Source organism: Sturnira hondurensis, unplaced genomic scaffold (genome assembly GCF_014824575.4).
Source record: "Sturnira hondurensis isolate 20B ecotype Veracruz unplaced genomic scaffold, ASM1482457v3 Scaffold0018728, whole genome shotgun sequence".
NCBI classification, from domain to species: domain Eukaryota; kingdom Metazoa; phylum Chordata; class Mammalia; order Chiroptera; family Phyllostomidae; genus Sturnira; species Sturnira hondurensis.
In genome coordinates, this window is record NW_028091359.1 from 18,147,442 (window position 1) to 18,167,233 (window position 19,792).

General features: G+C 39.9%; 1 protein-coding gene and 2 pseudogenes across 1 annotated transcript in view; 2 read left to right on the forward strand and 1 right to left on the reverse strand.

The window, feature by feature from the left end:
• CPD (carboxypeptidase D) overlaps positions 1–19,792 on the forward strand; it is a 72,796-nt gene that overhangs the window by 23,332 nt on the left and 29,672 nt on the right. Inside the window, exons 3-7 of the mRNA XM_037070276.1 lie at positions 6,427–6,569; positions 11,721–11,890; positions 13,128–13,477; positions 13,955–14,146; positions 14,747–14,914. Coding sequence (XP_036926171.1) covers positions 6,427–6,569; positions 11,721–11,890; positions 13,128–13,477; positions 13,955–14,146; positions 14,747–14,914 — 1,023 coding nt within the window. The remainder of the gene's footprint in view (positions 1–6,426; positions 6,570–11,720; positions 11,891–13,127; positions 13,478–13,954; positions 14,147–14,746; positions 14,915–19,792) is intronic.
• Positions 3,497–4,373, forward strand: LOC119003738 (regucalcin-like; annotated as a pseudogene).
• On the reverse strand, positions 19,139–19,485 carry LOC119003739 (60S acidic ribosomal protein P1-like; annotated as a pseudogene).

The following is a 19,792-nucleotide window of genomic DNA, read 5'->3' on the forward strand; positions in this document are numbered from 1 at the left end:
GTCTGTCCTGTATAGTTCAGTGCTTTTGGTATGTTGTTTAGAGTCACATCCACACAGGTGCATTTCAGGGTTGAGCTCAGGAGTTCAAAGAAAACTTTGTAGGATCCCTTTCTTGAGCCCTCTCCTCTGTACAGTCTTGCTTATTTTATAGTCTGTGGTTTCCAAGGTCTGCCAAAGTAGATGATAAATAAACATGAAATGATATACAGTATTATTAGTTATCAGGGAAATACCAATTAAAATCACAATGAGCTACCAGTACACACCCACTAGTATACTTACAAGCAGTTGCTTGACTATCTGTGAGGTGAGTTGCAGAGCAAATGGAACATTGGTACGTTGCTGTGGGGATCTGAAACACACCACCACTTTGGAAAACAGTGTGTGATCTTCGGGACTACTGACCACCGAATGTATAATAGGTCTCATTTTTAAAAGACTCTGTCTTTCCTTATCCCCGCTCTGGGAATATGTTTGTGTGAGTCATTGACTGGAGCTGGCTAGTTACAGTCCTATTTAAGTTATTCTAAAAAGCTGATGAGATAACACACTGTTACTGTAAACTTGGTCTTCCTATTGCTCTTAGCCAGTATTTCTTAAATTGCTACTGAAGTAAAACAATTAAGGGACAGACAAAGGAATGCTAGGACTCAGGCCTGGTAATTATAGGGTTATAAGTGGTTTACTTCACTGCCTCTGGCATAATTAAAATGTGAGTCCGCCATTTTTGCAATTTAGCACAGCTGTTAAGTTTTACATATGCAGAAACTTTAATTGACAGTTGTATCGCTCTGAAATTGATATTTTTATGTGTTCTGTGTTCTGCTTTGTCACAAACTCTAAACTGAAAGTATGTTTCTTATTTATCAACCTCTATAATCTTAGTATATCTTACACACAATGAGCATTGTATGTAACTAATATAATAAAAATTGGAAAAATTAGTATATATCATGGAGAGTGAATAGCATGTGTATGTATGTGCATATGTGTACATATAAGTAAAAGTTAGCAAAAATGATTGTGGGTCAACTATGACTGCAGTGACTAACGTCACTCAGTGACTAAATGCAGCTGGGGAGCGATATGAAACTCAGCATCTCACAAGTTTCCTGCTAGACCCAAAGTGAGTGCAAGACACTAGAAGATAAGAGAAAGTCAAAAGATGGATGTTTTGCTTTCTAACATCCAGTAAGATCAAGTTACTGGTCTTGTGGTGGTTATAAGTCTGCATATATTCTGGGAAGAGAAAATCTACTTGATATCTCCACATAGGTGCTTGATAGACAGCTGAACTTTAACACATTCAGAACGGAAGTCTTAATGTCCCACTACCCCACTATTTACTTTTCCCACTACTTTCATTCCTCAACAACTATTTATTGAAGCACTGCTGTGTGCTAGGTACTGTTTGGGGTATCCATCAGTGGGCATGTCAGATATCTCCACCCTTGCTTAAAACCTAGAAAGGAAAAACAGGCAGTAAATAATAAGCATAGTAGGTAAATTATTAAGTGCTGTAGAAAAATACAAAAGTAGAAAAGAGTGAGAGGAATTACAAGTGTTGATGGGATGGGCTTGGGATGTTCAAGGAAAGAACTAAGTAGCAACTTTAAGTGAGGTGAGGGTGAGGCTTATTATCAAGTTGAAATTGGAACAAAGAGCTGGAGGTAAGGGAGTCAAGTAGGGGTATCTCGGGGAAAAGCATTCCAGACAAAGGGAACAGCTAGAGCCAAGACCCACAGTTAGGAGGTACCTGGCCCATCCAGTAAACAGCAAGGAGGCCAGTGTGTCTGGTGCTGAGTCCGGAATGAGGAGAGTATGGAAGGAGGTTAAAGAGGGAAGAGGGGTGGTGGAGGGCAGAGTGTGTAGGGCTTTGGACCATGGCAGAGACTTTGGCTTTTAGTCTGAGTGAAATAGGGAGTCATTGTACAAAGGAGTAGCATATGACTTATATTTCAATAGAATTATTCTGGCATCTCTATTGAGAAAAGAATATAGAAAAGCAAGGGCAGGAACAGGAAGATCTGTTTAGAGTGATTGCAGAAATCCAGCTGGAGAAAGGATGGTGGCTTGTTGCAGGGCAGCAGCAGTGGGAGTCAAGAAAAATACAAATCCTAGGATTTTGGATATATTGGCCGGAACTACTAGAAGGATGAAAGTACCATTACCTACAGTGAGAGTGGGGCTATGGGTGGAATAGGTTTGAGAAAGACTGCGTTAAGTTCGCAAGTAAAGATATTGAAGAAGCAATTGGATGCACAAGACTGGAGTATGGGAAAGAAGCCTAGACTGGAGATAGAAATTTGAGAGTTGTCAGCCTGTAGGTAATATTTAAAACCATAGGGATACAGGAGGCACCAGGGGAAGAAATAAAGTAAGAGAAGGACAAAGATGAGCCTTAGGCATGCCGTATCTCTTTCCTTTGTTCTCCTTCATCCTCTCAGTAAATGGCACTAGTGTCTCCCTCGTTCCTCAAATCAAAAGTCTAGAAGTCATCCTTGATTCCTTATAAAAGTCCTTTGAACAGCCAAATCTGTTCACTTCATCTCCACTATCACCAGCCTCATCCAAACCACCATTCTCTTCTAATTCATCTCCCTGCCTCCCTTTTTGCACCCCTTCCAGTCACTCTCCACCCGGCAGTCAGAATGATCTTGCACAAAAGCAGTTCAAATCGTGTCACACCTCTGCTCAGAGCCTTCATGGCTCTGTGCAGCAAGCCAAACAACAGAGTGGAAAGGCAACCAATGGAGAATATTTACAAACCATATATCTGAGAAGGAGTAAATATTCAGAATATAAAGAACTCCTACAACTCAACTACAACAAAAAAACCCCAAGTATCTGATTAGTACATGAGCAAAAGAGTTGAATAGACATTTATTTCTTCAAAGAAGATATGCAAATGACCAACAAGCATATGAAAAGATGCTCAGTGTCATTAATCATCAGGGAAATGCAAATCAAAGCCACAATGAGCTATCTTACACCTTTTAGGATGGCTACTGTAAAAAAATAGAAAATACCAAATGTTGGTGAGGATGTGGAGAATTTGGAACTCTTTGCATGGCTGGTGGGGATATAAAATAGTGCAGCCACTACGGAAAACAGTATAAAGCTGGCTCACAAAGTTAGAAATAGAATCACCATATGATTCAGCAATCCCATCAGGGTATATATGTAGAGAGAGAATTGAAAATAGCATATTGAAAAGATATTTGCACACCGATATTCACTGTACCATTATTCAGAATTGCCAAGACCTAAATGTCCACTGACATATGAATGGAAAAAGAAATGCAGTATTTACTAAATGTTGTTCAGCCCCAAAAGAAGAAAATCACATTTGATACAGGGCTGTTATCTAAAATATACACATCCCCCCAAAAAACCCTCTTAAGACCCAACAGTAAGAAAACCATCACCAGATTTTAAAATGGGCCAGACATTAACAGATATTTCATCAAAGAAGATATACAGATGGCAAATAAACACTGAGCATGTGGCTCTCTGAGGGTCACCAGTGCCAAGATCTCCCCCACGACAATGTCTTCCTTTAAGATTGAGTGTGTCTTGCCTGAGAACTGCCTGTGTGGTGAGTCTCCAGTGTGGGAGGAAGAGCCTGACTCTCTGCTGTACATAGATGTTCCTGCAACAAAGGTTTGCTGGTGGGATTTACTCAGCAAGCAAGTTAGGCGAGTGGCCTTTGATGCCCTAGTCAATTCTGTGGCCCTCTGCCAATCAGGAGGCTGTGTCACCACAATTAGAACAAAGTCCTGTGCTTTGAACTGGGAAGGTCAGTCAACCATTGTGCCTGCCACAGTAGGTAAAGACAAGAAAGTCATTTCAATGATGGGAAGGTGGATCATGCTAGGAGATACTTTGCTGGCACCACGGCTGAGGAAACAGCCCTGCCAGTTCTGGAGTGGAATCAAGGGTCCCTGAATGCCCTCTTTCCTGACCACCGCATGGAAAAGTACTTTGACCCGATGGGTATCTCCAATGGTTTGGATTGGTCCCCGGACCACAAAATCATCTATTAAATCAATAGCCAGCCCTATTCTGTGGATGCCTTTGACTATGACCTGCAGACAGGTGATTACAGCTGGAGAAAGAAGAACAAATCCCAGGTGGACTGTATCAAGGAGAAGCTCTGGGTGGCCTATTACAATGGAGGAGGAGTGATTTGTTTAGGTCCTGAGAAAGGGAAAAGACTCCAAACTGTGAAAGTGCCTGTTGATAAAACAACCTCATGCTGCTTCAGAGGGAAGGATTACCCAAATGGACGGGACCTGTGCCTGGGATGGACTCTTTTATAACAACCTGAAGCAGGTGGAATTTTCAAGATAACTGGACTGAAGGGGCGGGCGGTGTCAGAGGAATCCTCCCTATCCTTAAATAGAGTAACAGGCCTTCTTTTCTACTAGAGGAAACTTTGAAGACAAAGACAATTCTGGAGATGAAATTTCAATCTAGTTACAAAAAATGAGGCAGTGATATTATAACAGTTAGATTTTCATTTACTCCTTTTAAAAAAAATATAGAGATTTTAAACAAGAGGTGGCAGGTGGGTTTGATAACATCATACTCTAAGGCTTTCTGCAAGGGTACTGTAGAAATGTTAAGAACTGTTCAACGTCAGCCAGCCTCTTGATTCTTTGCAAATTTCTGGTGGACAGGGAGAGACTATCTGTTCTTTATTCTGCATTTCATACTTACCATATCTAAAACTTCAAACAAATAAGTATTAATCTGGTAATGACTTGTTAAAAAAAAGAAAACACACTCTACATCATATATTGTTAGGGGAGTGCAAATTAAAACAATGAATTACCACTACATACCTAGCAGAATGGCCAAAATCTGGAACGCCAACAATGGCAAATGCTAACAAAGATGTTGAGCAACAGGACCCTCACTCATCATTGGTGGGAATGCAAAAAGGTACTGCCACTTTGGAAAACAGTTTGGTTATTCCTTACAAAACTAATATACTTTGCTGTATATTGAGCTTCTTGGCGTCTATTTACCCAAAGGAGTTAAAAACTTACATCCACACAAAAACCTGCACACGGATGTTTATAGCAACTTCATTCATAATCACCAAAACGTGGAAGCAACTAATATGTCCTTTGGTAGGTGACTAAATAAATAAATTGTGGTACACCCAAACAGTGGTCCATTAGTCAGCACTTAAAGAAATGAGCTATTGAGCCGTAAAAAGACATAGAAGAACCTTACATACCTACTACTAAATGGAAGAAACCAATGGGAAAAGGTTAAATACTGGATGATTTTAGCTATGTAACATTCCGGAAAAGTCAAAACTGTGTGAAGATAGTAAAAAGATGGGTGGTTGGGGGAGGGGCAGGAGGGATGACGAGTGAGAGAACAGGATTTTTAGTGCAGTGAAACTCCTCTGTGTGATGCTGTAATGGTGGAAACATACGTGTTTGTCCCAAACCCATAGAATATACAACAAGAAGAGTGAACCCTAATATAAACATTGGATTTTGGGTGCTAATGAGGTATCTGTGTAGGTTCATCAGTTGTAACAAAAATACATTTGGTGCGGGTTGGTGGTAAGGGAGGCTATGCACTTGTGGAGCAGGGGGTAAGTGGGGAAGCTCTGTACCTTCTGCCTCAGTTTTTCTATGAACCTGAAATTGACCTAAAAGTCTATTTTTAAAAATCAAGAGACAGGAGTGATAAGCTAATAGGCTTTACGAGAGCGAGTGGGTGGGCTCATACAGGTGTAAGTATAGTGAAGGTGGCTGAGCGTGGATGCTTATTGCCCTTTTTGCTTTTGAAAGGTTCTGTTGTCTTCCCCCCCACCCCTGTGATTTGTGTAACTTCACCACCCTATATAGAACCTTCTTTTTTCTCTCTTGCCATCTTCTTGATGTAGGGGAGAACAGTTAGAATAGTGGGTGCTTAATGCTTGGCACGAATATCCTTGACAACTTCAAGATAACATTTACCTTTCATGTTTTTTCTATCAAAAAGCTTAACCTCTCTGTGGCTTGCTTCAGTAAAATGGGTGAAATAGTAAAGCCCCTCTCTTACAGTTGTTGTAAAGCATTAAATATTAATTTCTTGTAAATATTAAACATTAATACACATAAAGCTTAATAGAACATGTTTGGCTGTTATCTTTATTGCCGTTGTTATTAACTGATGTGTTCATGCTACTCATAACTGTTTATCCTGTCAATCAGATATATTTCCTTTATGTATATTCATTTTCCTGTATAGCCTTTTAACCATCCTCCTCAGTCTCCAGTGTAATTCAAGAACCTTCTCCAATTTCAAACAATTTAATGAAAAGAAAATTTATACATGCAGAGATGGCACATTTAGTTTCCTTGGTCTTTTTGAGAGTAGAATCCTGAGAGTAAACTTATTTTCTCCTTCATGTTACAGGTGGTATGCAAGATTATAATTACGTATGGGCCAACTGTTTTGAGATCACATTAGAACTGTCTTGTTGCAAATACCCACCTGCTTCGCAGCTTCGACAAGAATGGGAGAACAATCGTGAGTCTTTGATCACATTGATTGAAAAGGTAAAAGTAGTGGGCTGGAAGGTTTGGAAGGTTGGGATATGGAAATAATGGTTTAAATATGGGGGAAATTCAGTTGCACATAAATAACAGTCTGTACTAGATACCATTTATGCTTTTATTATTTAAATTTGTAGGTTATCTTTAAAAACTATTGTGTTAGAATCTATTAGAACATTTTCCACTTGTGCCTCCTTGTCTCTCCCTAAGCTCTTTTCCTCCTGAGGGCTTCCTTTCACTATAGTAGAACACTTTGGAAACTGAAATAGCGAACTTGTACTGCCAGGTGCTTACAATATCATCTGGTCATATTTGCTAGAGAGCCTTTATCGTCATATAAATGATGCATACAGCTTTTTAAAATCATATTTTATTTTTTATGCTATTACAGTTGTCCCAATTTTTACCCTTTGTCTGTCTCCCTCCACCCAGCCCCACCCACTCCCCCAGGCAAGCCTCACACGATTGTCCATGTCCACGGGTCATGCATATTTATGTTCCTTGGCTACTCTGTTTCCTATGCTGTGCTTCACATCCCCATGGCTATCCTGTATCTACTACCCATTTGTACTTCTTAATCCCTTTACTTTTCTCACCCATCCCCCCAACCCCTAATCCTCCTCCCATCTGGCAACCATCAAAACATTCTCTGTGACCACTTCCGCCAAGATGGAGGCATAGGTGGAAACACTGTGCCTTCTCCCACAACCAAGTTTGAATACAACAAAGGTCAGGAGAACAAGGACACACCCAAAGACCAGAAAATTGAATTATACGGAAGTCCGACAACTACGAACCGTTCAACGGGGACGGTAAGAGGGGCGGAGCCAGCAGCGGAGCAGGGTCAGGCAGGACAGATCCCCCGACCTAGGCTCGCAGGCAGCCCGGAACCAGTCGGGGTGTGGGGCAGATTGACCGCAGTCGCACATTCGCGCACAGTGAGATGGACCACACAGGCCCCAGGGGGCGAACCCAGTGGTGGAGCACTGACGGCGGTGGCACACTCGTGTGCAGTGGAACAAAACGCGTGGGCCTGGTGACGGTGATGGTGGCGGCTGCGGTGCCTGTGGGGGCCCCGGCAGCAGGTGGCAGATGGGACACAATTGTCCCTCTTTGACCCCGCCCCCACATACAACATCACAACCCAGCGACTTAGTTGCCCTGCTCTAGTGAACACCTTAGGGCTCCGATCCTGCTATGGAACAGGCATGAACAACCCAAAAGATGGCGCAAGAAGAACTCAAAGTCCCAGAGCCGATGACTCTCAGCGACCAAGAAATTGCCAGCCTCTCAGAAGCACAGTTCAAGACACTGTTTATCAGGATGCTCACAGAACTGGTTGATTATAGTCACAAATTAGAGGAACATATGAAGGCTAAACTAATTGAAATGAAGGGAGATGTCCAGGAAACTAATAGCGATGGAAAGGAAACTGGGACTCAAATCAATGGAATGGACCAGAAGGAAGAACAAAACATCCCACCAGAAAGGAATGAAGAAATGAGAATTCAAAAAAATGAGGAGAGGCTTAGGAACCTCCAGGACATCTTTAAACGGTCCAACATCCGGATTATAGGGGTACCAGAAGGGGGAAAGAAACAGCCATGAGTGGAAAACGTATTTGAACAAATAACAAAGGAGAACTTCCCAGGTCTGGCAAAGGAAATAGACTTCCAGGAAATCCAGGAAGCTCAGAGAGTGCCAAAGAAGTTGGACCCAAGAAGGAACACACCAAGGCACATCATAATTACATTAGCCAAGACCAAAATGAAGGAGAGAATCCTAGAAGCAGCAAGGGATAAGGGGACAGTCACCTACAAAGGAGTACCCATCAGACTGTCAGCGGATTTCTCAAAAGAGACCTTACAGGCAAGAAGGGGCTGGAAAGAAGTATTCCAAGTCATGAAATCCAAAGACCTACAGCCAAGATTGCTTTATCCAGCAAAACTTTCATTTAGAATGGAAGGACAGATAAAGTGCTTCTCAGATAAGGTCAAGTTCAAGGAGTTCATCATCACCAAGCCCTTATTATATGAAATGCTAAAGGGACTTATATAAGAAAAAGAAGATGAAAAATATGAACAGTGAAAGGACAGTAAACTCATAGTTATTAACAACCACACCTAAACAAAAGCAAACCAAGAGGACAGCTAGATCAGGAGTGGAACCATAGAAATGAAGAACACATGGAGGGTTAGAAACAGGGGGGTGGGAGGAGAAGAAGGGGGGAGAAGGCACAGAAAATAGCATAGATGGTAGGTAGAAAATAGATAGGGGGGAGGGCGAGAATAGTGGGGGAAATATAGAATCTAAAGAAGTTGAGACATGTGGATATAAACTAAGGGGGGGAGAATGGTGGGGGAGGGAGTGTGTGGAGGGAGTGTGCGGGTGGAGGGGAAAGAAGGGGGAGAATAGAACAACTGTAATGGTATAATCAATAAAATATATTTTAAAAAATTCTCTGTGTCTATGATTCTGTTTGTGTTCTGTTTGTATGTGTATTTTGTTTTTTAGATGTAGCTGGTGGTAAGTACTTACTACAATTTTATTGTTCATAGTTTTAATCTTCTTAAAGAAGACCATTTGACCTTTTGTATAATACTGGTTTGGTGGTGATGAACTCCTTTAGCTTTTTCTTGTCTGAGAAGCTCTTTACCTATCCTTTGGATCATCCTCTAAATGATTATTTTTGCTTAGTAGAGTAATCTTGGTTGTAGGTCCTTGCTTTTTATCACTTTGAATATTTCTTGCCAATCCCTTCTAGCCTGCAAAGTTTCTTGTGAGAAATCAGCTGACAATTTTCCTTACAAGTTACCCTTGTAGTTAACTAACTGCTTTTCTCTTGCTGCTTTTAAAATTCTCTCTTTATATTTAATCTTAAGCATTTTAATTATGATGTGTCTTGGTGTGGACCTCTTTGGGCTCATTTTATGCGGGACTCTCTGTGCTTCTTGGACTTGTATGTCTGTTTCCTTCACCAGGTTAGGAAGAAATTATGTTTTCAATTTCTTGCTCTTTTCGTTCTCCATCTGTTACACCTATAGTGTGAATGTTGCTATGCTTGAAGTTGTCCCAGAGGGTCCTTACACTGTCCTCATTTTTTTGGATTCTTTTTTTCTTGTTGTTGTCCTAATTGGTTGTTTTTTCTTTATGTTCCAAATCATTGATTAGATTCTTGAATTTATCTACTCTACTCCTGATTCCCTGTGAATTGTTCATTTCATTTAGTGTATCCTTTGTTTCTGACTGGATCTTTTTGTGCTGGTGAGGTCCTCATTAAGTTCCTTGAGCATCCTTATAACTAGTGTTTTGAACTCTGCATCTACTAGATTGCTTGTCTCCATCTTAATGAGTTCTTTTTTTTTTTTGAATGCCAACAAAGGCTAAAGACTCTTTTTTTAAGATTTTATTTATTTATTTATCTTTATAGGGGAAGGAGAGAGGGAGAGAAACATCAATGTATGGTTGCCTCTCATGAGTCCCCTGCTGGGAACTGGCCCCCAACCCAGGCATGTGCCCTGACTGGGAATCCAACCTCGATCCTCTGGTTCGCAGGCTTGTACTCAATCCACTGAGCTACACCAGCCAGGGCCTTTTTCTGGAGTTTTGTTTTGTTTTTTCATTTGGACCATGTTTCTTTATCTCCTCGTTTTGGCAGCCTCCCTTTGTTTTTATGTATTAGATAGACCTGCTAGGTCTCCAAGGCTTGATAGAGTGGCCTAATGTAATGAGTGTCCTGTAGGGTCCACTAGCACAGTCTCCCCTATCACCCAAGTTGGGTACTCTAGCTGCACCAATTGTGTGGGCTGTGTACACCCTCCCGTTGTAGCTGAGCCTTGATTGCTTTTGGAATGTCCAAAGTCAGCCACCACCTGTGGTGGTTCTATTCGGGGTCATACGGCATAAGCTACAAATGGCTGCTACTTGTGCTGGGCTTGAAAGTTCCCAGGAGAGGCCATGCTGTGAACCAAGGCTGACTGTTGCCAGTGCCAGGCCTGGGGCCACTTAGTGAGAGAGACAGGGCTTGCCAAAGCCTGATGCTGCTGGTTTGAGGGAATTTAGAAGAATGAGAAGCATGGGCCAAGACAAGCCATTCGTATGCAAAAGCCACTGGAAACAGTTTTTGTGGGACTGGAATTTGGGTGGGGCAGGGCTTTAGGGAATCACCAGAGTGGGGTGAACAGTGTGAGTGAGGTTGATGGAGTCTCAGTTATGACCTGCTGGCTCTGTATGGTGAAGGCGCAGAAAAAGAACAGTCACCTCTACCAGCACTTCTGTCTGGGACGAAGCTGTCCCCAGCTCCGACCCTGATGTGGGACAATTCAGTTCCTCCCCATATGTCTCTGATGCTTTTTAATCTGCAACCTAGGTGCTGGAGCTCAGGGGGAATGAATCTGAATAAGTCTGTGCATAGTTAAAAAACTGCTTGGGATTCCAGCAGTTTCTGTCTTCTGCAGTCTTAATCCCCGCTGTTTTTTACAGTCAGAAGTTACGGAGACTGATCTTCCTGGCACTGAACCCTGAGTGCCTGGTGTGGGCTGGGACCTCTCACTCCTGGGGTGTCCCTCCCGATTTTTATCTACCACACGTGTGTGTGGGACCAGCCGGTTCTGCATCTGTGCCCCTCCTGCCAGTCTTGATGTGGTTTCTTCCTTAATTCTGTAGTTGTAGGACTTCCATTCAGCTCAATTTCTGGTGGTTCTGAATGATGATTGTTCTGTAGTTTAGTTGTAATTTTGATGTAGTTGTACCAGGAGGTGAGCTGTGTTTGCCTGTGTCTCCATTTTGACCAGAAGCCTATGAGTAATCAAAATATAAGTTTAATTTAAATATCATATAATCTCATATACTATTGGATATATCAGAAATTATTACTTATGCCTTGCTGAGAAATTTAGAAGTCTGGCTTCTAATTGGAGGAGAAAAAATTTCAAAAGTACATTGCCAGTGTCAATTACAGACACATAGGACTTAAGTTTAAGGATTCAGTATTTTTGTCCATAGTTTATTTAACTTGGAGAGATTGAAAAATATTTCAGGAAGACAGAGAAGTCACCCGATTTTTTAATGAATTCTATATCAGTGCAGAGTTGTTATGTTCTCTTACCTCCAAATTGTCTCTGAGCGGCATGATTTGATTCTTGTTTTTTTTAGGTCCACATTGGAGTTACAGGATTTGTGAAAGATTCAGTATCCGGATCTGGCTTAGAGAATGCAACCATCTCAGTGGCTGGTATTAATCATAATATCACAACAGGCAGATTTGGTGATTTCCACAGGTTACTTGTTCCTGGAACTTACAACATTACAGCTGTTTCAACTGGGTAAGAATTTAAATTAGACTTTTAAAATACCAAACCTTTGCTTATATCTAAGATAGAAATATAGTTTAGGAAATTTATTGTATCTGATTTTTTTCCTGATTTTCTCCCTTTTTTATAATGAGAAAATACTATTGTAGAGTCTTCTCACGTAGTCTAATAGTAAAACTGAGTAGGAAGCATAACTGTAAAATTGGGAGGAAGGAGAGTTTTAAAGCTTAAAAGATGGCCAGCTGTGTAAAGCATTGCTTCAAGGCTATTGAATGCCAGAGTACGTTGTCTCTGTAAAAGATATGGCGAAGGGTTGTCTTTTTTTTTTTAAGATTTTATTTATTTATCTTTAGAGGGGAAGGGAAGGAGAGAAGGAGAGAAATATCAGTGTATGGTTGCCTCTTGTGCTTCCCCTGCTGGGAACTGGCCTGCAACCCAGGCATGTGCCCTGACTGGGAATCGAACCGCGATCGTGTGGTTTGCAGGCCCACGCTCAATCCACTGAGCTACGCCATCTACGGAGGGTTGTCTTTATCATTAGCTTTCTAACATCTGAAATGAGTGGTTTCTCACCTCACCTAGAAACCTTCCTGTAGGATCACTTTGCTAAAGATTTAATTGATAACCTTAATTTAATTTTTGACTTTCCTATTTGGAATAGTTGGACTGTAAGTTTGATAAGGCACTGCAAAGAATTGGTAATTTATTCCTTCTTGGGGCGTCGTAGCAATGGTTGCAGTGGGTAAATGACCTCTATCTTTCATTGTATTCTGTCCTTTGAATGTAATTGTTTTTTAAGATTTTATCTATCTATTTTTTAGAGAGGGGAAGGAAGAGGTGGGGGGAGAGAAACATCAATGTGTGGTTGCCTCTCATGCGCCCCTCACCAGGGACCTGAGCGCGCAACCCAGGCACGTGCCCTGACAGGGAATGGAACCGGCAGCCCTTTGATTCATAGGCCGGCACTCAACCACTGAGCCACACCAGTCAGGCCTGAATGTAATTTTTTTATAAGCATTCTGATCTGTGGAACCTGGGAAAATTGTAAGAAAAATAGTTCTTTAAAGACTTAATTGGAGATTCTCTATGAGATAATATGCTGACAATCTTGAATTTACATGTTTATGTTTATTTTTTGAGTTTGTTACACCACTGAGTCCTAGAGTGTGAAAAATAGTGTGAGTATTATGCAAAGCATTGTGTGTTTTAACTTAACTCCAGCCATCTAGTTTTTCACTTTTTTTTCCAGATATATGCCACTGACTATTAATAATATAATAGTGAAAGAAGGACCAGCTACAAAGACGAATTTTTCCCTTCGGCCAACCGTGACCTCAGTAATCCCTGACACAACCGAGGCTGTAGTAACCACTAGCACAGTTGCTGTACTTAATCCTTCTCCTGGAACACAGTCCTCCCACCAGCCCATTCAGCCAAAGGACTTTCACCACCACCATTTCCCTGACATGGAAATCTTTTTGAGAAGATTTGCCAATGAGTATCCTAACATCACCCGGCTTTATTCATTGGGAAAATCAGTAGAGTCAAGAGAGCTTTATGTAATGGAAATATCTGATAATCCAGGTGTCCATGAACCAGGTAATTGGTGTGGTCTTACCCATAATTTCAGTGTGCCTCTTAGATCTATGTACTACAGTACCGCTGTGTTTCATCTGAAAGGTCACCTACTCTATGTATGACTGGAACAGAGAAAATGTAACCAATCTCGCCAGAAAAGAAGGAAGGTCACTTAATAATTCATATTAGGCACATTTTTATTAGGCACAAGATATTAGGCATATTAGGCACAAGATATATTTAACATCCTACATAGATTCTTTCTGTTAATAGTATTTTTCTTTTCGTAGTATATAGCATATGTACATGCTCTGAGCCTGCTCAGACATATATATTAATAAGGAAGCTGCTTTATAAGATGCTTTTGTTTTGCTTCTATTATTGAAATATATCTTTTGTTAAATTTTTGGGTCAGTGTCTTTGTATGGGGGGAAAGCAGAGAGAGTTCATGATAAATGGAAAGGAAAAAAGTCTTGTGTGTAATTACCTTGTTTTCAGGTGAACCAGAATTTAAGTACATTGGAAACATGCATGGAAATGAAGTGGTTGGGAGAGAACTGCTATTGAACCTGATCGAATACCTTTGTAAGAACTTTGGAACAGACCCTGAAGTTACAGATTTGGTTCGTAGCACCAGAATTCACCTTATGCCATCCATGAATCCTGATGGGTATGAAAAGGCCCAGGAAGGTAAAGAATAGCTGTTTATTAATGCTTAATCATTTTGAATATTACGTGGTATGATTGTTTGGGAGTAGAAGAGAATTGGAACTGGTTGTTTCCCTCAAATTTCTTCCTGTTTTATTCTTATAATTTATAATTGCTTCTAGCTTTTGTATACTTTTAAGACCAGTTTGTTCAATAATAATATGATCAAGTTTGTATTTAATAGAGTTCTCTACTTTGGTAATTGCTCTTATTTACTAAAAATAGATAAAATTGTAAAAATCTTAATCCTGTGGGTCCCCCTCGGATCAGTCACGCCCACTCAACCTCCTGATCATGTCATTGTGCGTGGACTGTTGACAGTCGAGCAATACTTTAATATAATTTGTGTAGTTGGATTATTCCCCTAAAAGTATGACCAGAGGGCAGAAACAAAAGGAGGATTTGGAAGAGATAGATTTTTTAAATGTATAATTTTTAAAAAGTGTGAATTTTAACTATAGTGTGATTGATCATAGTGAAGCCTGGTGTGTTCTCACTTACCTCCGAGGATAGCTAAAGCAGTATGTGTTGGATCAAAATGTAAGCGAAACATGGCTGAAGTTTAAATCATTTGTCATATAGGAGATTCAATAAGTGTAATTGGCAGAAACAACAGCAACAACTTCGACTTAAACCGAAACTTCCCGGACCAGTTTGTTCAGATCACAGATCCCACCCAACCAGAAACTATTGCTGTCATGAGCTGGATGAAGACTTACCCGTTTGTACTGTCCGCTAACCTTCATGGAGGTAATGGCAACTCGGTATCCTACTAATTCTCATTGAGAGCACTTGAAAATCCTGGTGGGATTTTTGTCTGTTTATATAGTCTTAGGCTATCTTAAAATGGGTATCCTGTTACGCTTTTATGCCAGACAACAATAAAGTTCCCTTCCATTACTTTTTAAGCCAATTTTCTCTCTTTGTTCCTTCCTCTCCCATCCCTTCCCTCCCACATACTCCCACCACAGATTCTTCCTTCTCTGTCCCTCAGCTTTCCCTCTCTCTCTTTTCCTCTCTTTCTCACTTAGTTCTTCAGGTGTTTTATATTTATCCTTCACAAGTGTTGTATTTATTTTTTTTAAGATTTTATTTATTTATCTTTAGAAGGGAAGGGAAGGATCGAGGGAGAGAAATATCAATGTATGATTGCCTCTGGTTCATCCCCTGCTGGGAACTGGCCTGCAAGCCAGGCATGTGCCCTGACTGGGAATCGAACTGTGATCCTTTGGTTCACAGGAACGTGCTCAATCCACTGAGCTACACCAGCCAGGGCCTTCACAAGTGTTTTATATTTATCCCTCTCACTGGGAATTTAGGAACATGCTTGTTGTCATTTATAAAAATTGAACACTAACAGATCTAAATGTTTAGTCCTATTTCTCCCTAAAGCTTAATAAACTCTTTTATATAGGTTTAAGTTTTGATACTTTCTTATTACGTGCTATATGTATTTAACTGCAGCATAGCAACCTCCTGCTCATGCAGTATCTGAGTTTATACACTTCCATGCAATTCAGCAGGAATTGAGCAGTTGAATAAGGATGAGAGGTCAAGATGAAAAATTATCACAATGTCCAACTACGGTTGTGTGAATAAGAGTGACTGTGTCAATTCCCAAAAGAACTGAAAAACTATGTCTACACATAGACTTGTGTATGAATGTGCATAGTAGCATTACTTATAATAATAAAAAAGGATAAACAACCCAAATGTCCCTCCACTGGTGATTGGATAAATATGATGTGGTAGATAAATACAATGTGGTGTACTCATTATGACTGAGTATTATTTGTATTTGAAAAGGAATGAACTGTGCAACATAGATGAACTGTGGAAACATGTTAAGTTAGATAGAAGCCAATCACAAGAAACCATATATTGTATGATTACATTTTAATGAAATACTCAGAATAGGCAAATCCATAGATAGAAAATTATGGGTAGTGGTGGGAGAAAATGGGGAGTGACTGCTAATGGGTACAGATTTTGGGGGCCAGTGATGAAATGTTCTGTAACTATATAGTAGTGAAAGAGATTGTGTAACCCTGTGAATGCACTAAATAATATCAATTTATACACTTTAAATAGATGATTTGTATGGTATGTGAATTATATCTCAATAAAGTGTTTTTTTCTTAAGTGAAGGTATTAGCACCAAGGGCAAGGGGAAAGAAATGTAATGTTAACATTTGTTGGAATATTTGAAGAAGTATCACAACTGAGACTTGATGGCACATAGATTAACCTAATGCCATTCTAAAATGTCACTCTATTTTAGAATGACAGTGTATACTTAGGATATTTAGATTTAAGATGTAAATTGCGATTCTCTAAAATATTACTTTGAAAGCTTGCCAGTAGAAGAAAAAAATACTTCCACAGTTGATAATTATGGATGGTTCTCAAAGACCCAAATAGGAATTATGGAATTACAGCCATGTTGGCAAAATAATTTTTAAAAATATTTTATGTACTTTATACCATTTTTGATAGAAGATATGTTCTATATTGAGCTATTAAAAATATTTTGAGAATAGCCCTGGATAGTGTAGCTCAGTGGATTGAGCGCGGGCCTGCGAACCACAGGATCGCGGTTTGATTCCCGGTCAGGGCACATGCCTGGGTTGCAGGCCAGTTCCCAGCAGGGGATGCACAAGAGGCAACCATCCATTGATGTTTCTCTCCTTCTCTCCTTCCCTTCCCCTCTAAAGATAAATAAATAAAATCTTTAAAAGAAATTCTGAGAATACATCACATATGTTGGCTAAACCTGAAAACCTACCTACTAGTTCCATTCCAGTGGAAAAAAAATACAAATTTATACATGCGATATCAAGACTTTGGCACAGTGGGAAATTCATCTTCAGTCAAGTAGACATGTTTCTTTCCATGGCATATTTTGTCTTCTCATCTTAAATCTTTAAATGGGTTTTGGATTATTGGCAAAGAAATTTTAAAACGGATTTCAATTTAGAAGGATATTGAAAGAATATAGAAAAAAGTGAGGTTCCTTTTTGTAAATTTTGATACTAATTTTTTGAGATGAAATTTATATAACATAAAATGAACCACGTTGGAACAATTCAGTAATGTTTTAGTGTGTTCACAGTGCAACCACCATCTCTGTCCAGTTCCACGGTGTTTTCATCTCCTTGTCCACTGAGCAGTCGCTCCCTCATCCCCCTCCCCCTCCAGCCCTGGCGGTCTCCGTCTGTGTTCTCTCTGTGGACTTGCCTATTCCGGATATTTCACAGTAGTGGAATCATACAGTATGTCACCTTTTTTGGTCTCTCTCCTTTCATTTAGCACAATGTTTTCAAGGTTCATTTATATTTGTAGCGCGTATTATTACTTCACTCCTTTTTATGGCTGAATGTTCTATCACATAGTACAATTTGTTTATTTCTCTGTTTATGGATATTTAGGTTGTTTCTACATTTTTACTATTATGAGTAATACTACAGCAAACATTGGAATACATTGTTCTTGAATCCCTGTTTTTAATTCTTTTGGGTAATTTTATGTTTGGCTTTTCAAGGAATTACCAAACTACTTTCCACAGTAACTAAACTATTTTATATTCCAATCAGCATGTATAAGAGTTCCAGTTTCTCCACATCCTCACCAGTGCTTGTTATTTTTTTTTTATTATGGCCATTCTAGTGGGTGAAAAGTGGGGTCTCATTCTGGTTTTTATTTGCATTTCCCTATTGACTAAATATGTTGAACCTCTCGTGTGCTTTGTTGGCCATTTGTATATCTTCTTTGGAGACATCTGTTCAAGTTTTTTGCCTATTTTTAATTGTTTTTGGTTTTTGTCTTTTTGTTGATTTGTAATTGTTCTTTGTACAGTCTGGATTCTCTAACCTTATCAGATTGCTGATTTGAGAATATTTCCTCTCATGCTATGGGTGGTGTTTTGACTTTCTTAATAACAGCGTTTAATGCATAAAAGTTCTTAATTATAAAGTCAAATTTATCTATTTTTCTTTCATTGTTTATGCTTTTGTATTGATACTACTTTTTAAAATGAATGTTTCATAGAAGTATTTTAAGCCTTTTATGACCTTATGTTTTTGGCCTTCAAAAATTAGCAATTTGACAGTATTGAGTAGGTGTTGATGTTGACATTTTTTTGTTTGCCTTTTCATTTTAGTTATTTATTTTTATTGGTATTCTATTATAGTTGTCCCAGTTTTCCCCTGTTGTTCTCCTGTGCCCTGCCCGCCCCTTGGTTTGAATTTTTAGAAATGGGTCATAGGTCCAGGGTGAAGTAAAATATTTTTGAGAAATTTGTCTCAGAAGAAGTGTTAAAGTACACTGTTCTTGTTAGAACTATTTGGGGGACTAGAATGAGCATAGTTCTTCATACTCTTAAAGAGCATTTTTTTAGATATATAAATGTTTGCTGATATTTGTTATCATGGTATTACTTCATCTGAGTTTAAGTTAAATGTGTTCCTTCACTTCCATTCTCATAAAGTGGTGTGATAAAAGAAAAAAAAAGCAAAGGTGAATGATTGGCTCGGTAGAGGCAGAATGAATGGAATGGACAATGGGCAAATGAAAACAATGAGACTAACTAGAAAATATGGGATCCACCCTCTGGTGGAGGAGTAGGCGTGTGCAGCTCTGGGCTCTTGTCTCAGAAGCATCCAAACTGCTTTTTGCCCTGTGGGGAGCATGAAGGGAGTTGATGTCCTTTACACATGTACCTTAGGTCATGAAAAATCATATGATCTAACTCCAATTGACTAATTTTTAGTATGAACATGAGATATTTTTATTTTTCTGAGTGTAGGTCAGAAAATTAAAGGATTTTTTTTCTGAGTGTAGGTCAGGGCTGGCTCTGCTATCCATACATATACCATTTAACCTCTCTGTTTTAGACTCCACATCTACAAAATGAGATGGGCCCTTCTTTTTTTTATTTTCAGAGTTCAGCTTCTTATTGAAGGTATTACAAAAGAGGTTTAGTCAAAAAGATGAAAATCCACGTCATCATCAGACTCTGCAGATTTTTCTTTCTTTGCTTCTACTTCCTTCTCAGCTGCAGCAGCAGTGGTGGGGGCAGGACCTCTTGCTGCTGCAGTATTATCCGTTGAGGCAGGTCTACTAGCCCCTGCATTGCAGATGAGGCTCCCACTGTCGACCTTGGCCGAAGCCTTTGCAAACAGGCCTGGCCAGAAAGGTTCAACATTTACACCAGCTGCTTAATGAGGGCATCGATCTTATTCTCCGTGACTGTCACCTCGTTGTTGTGCAGGATGAGGGCCAAGGGCCAAGTAGATGCAGGTGAGCTCTTAGGACAAGGCCATGGTCTGGGCAAGTGCTGCCAGGCAGCCTGGTGGTGGGGGCCTCAGGTCAGTACTGCCTTAGCCTCCACAGAAGGACCCAGTGCCCACTGGCAGCTGAGGAAGGAAGCCAAGGGTCCCTTATTTTAAGATTTCATGGCCCTATAAATGTCTGAATTTTACTGAAAGAGTATCAAATTTTGCTCAGTTTTTCTGATCCTATGTATTGCAATAAAATTGTTTAAATTAAGCCTGTTTTCTTCTAGTTTCAGCCTTGACATGTAAATTATACCTATAAGTTCAGGTAAATTCCCAAGACCTTTCCAGTTAA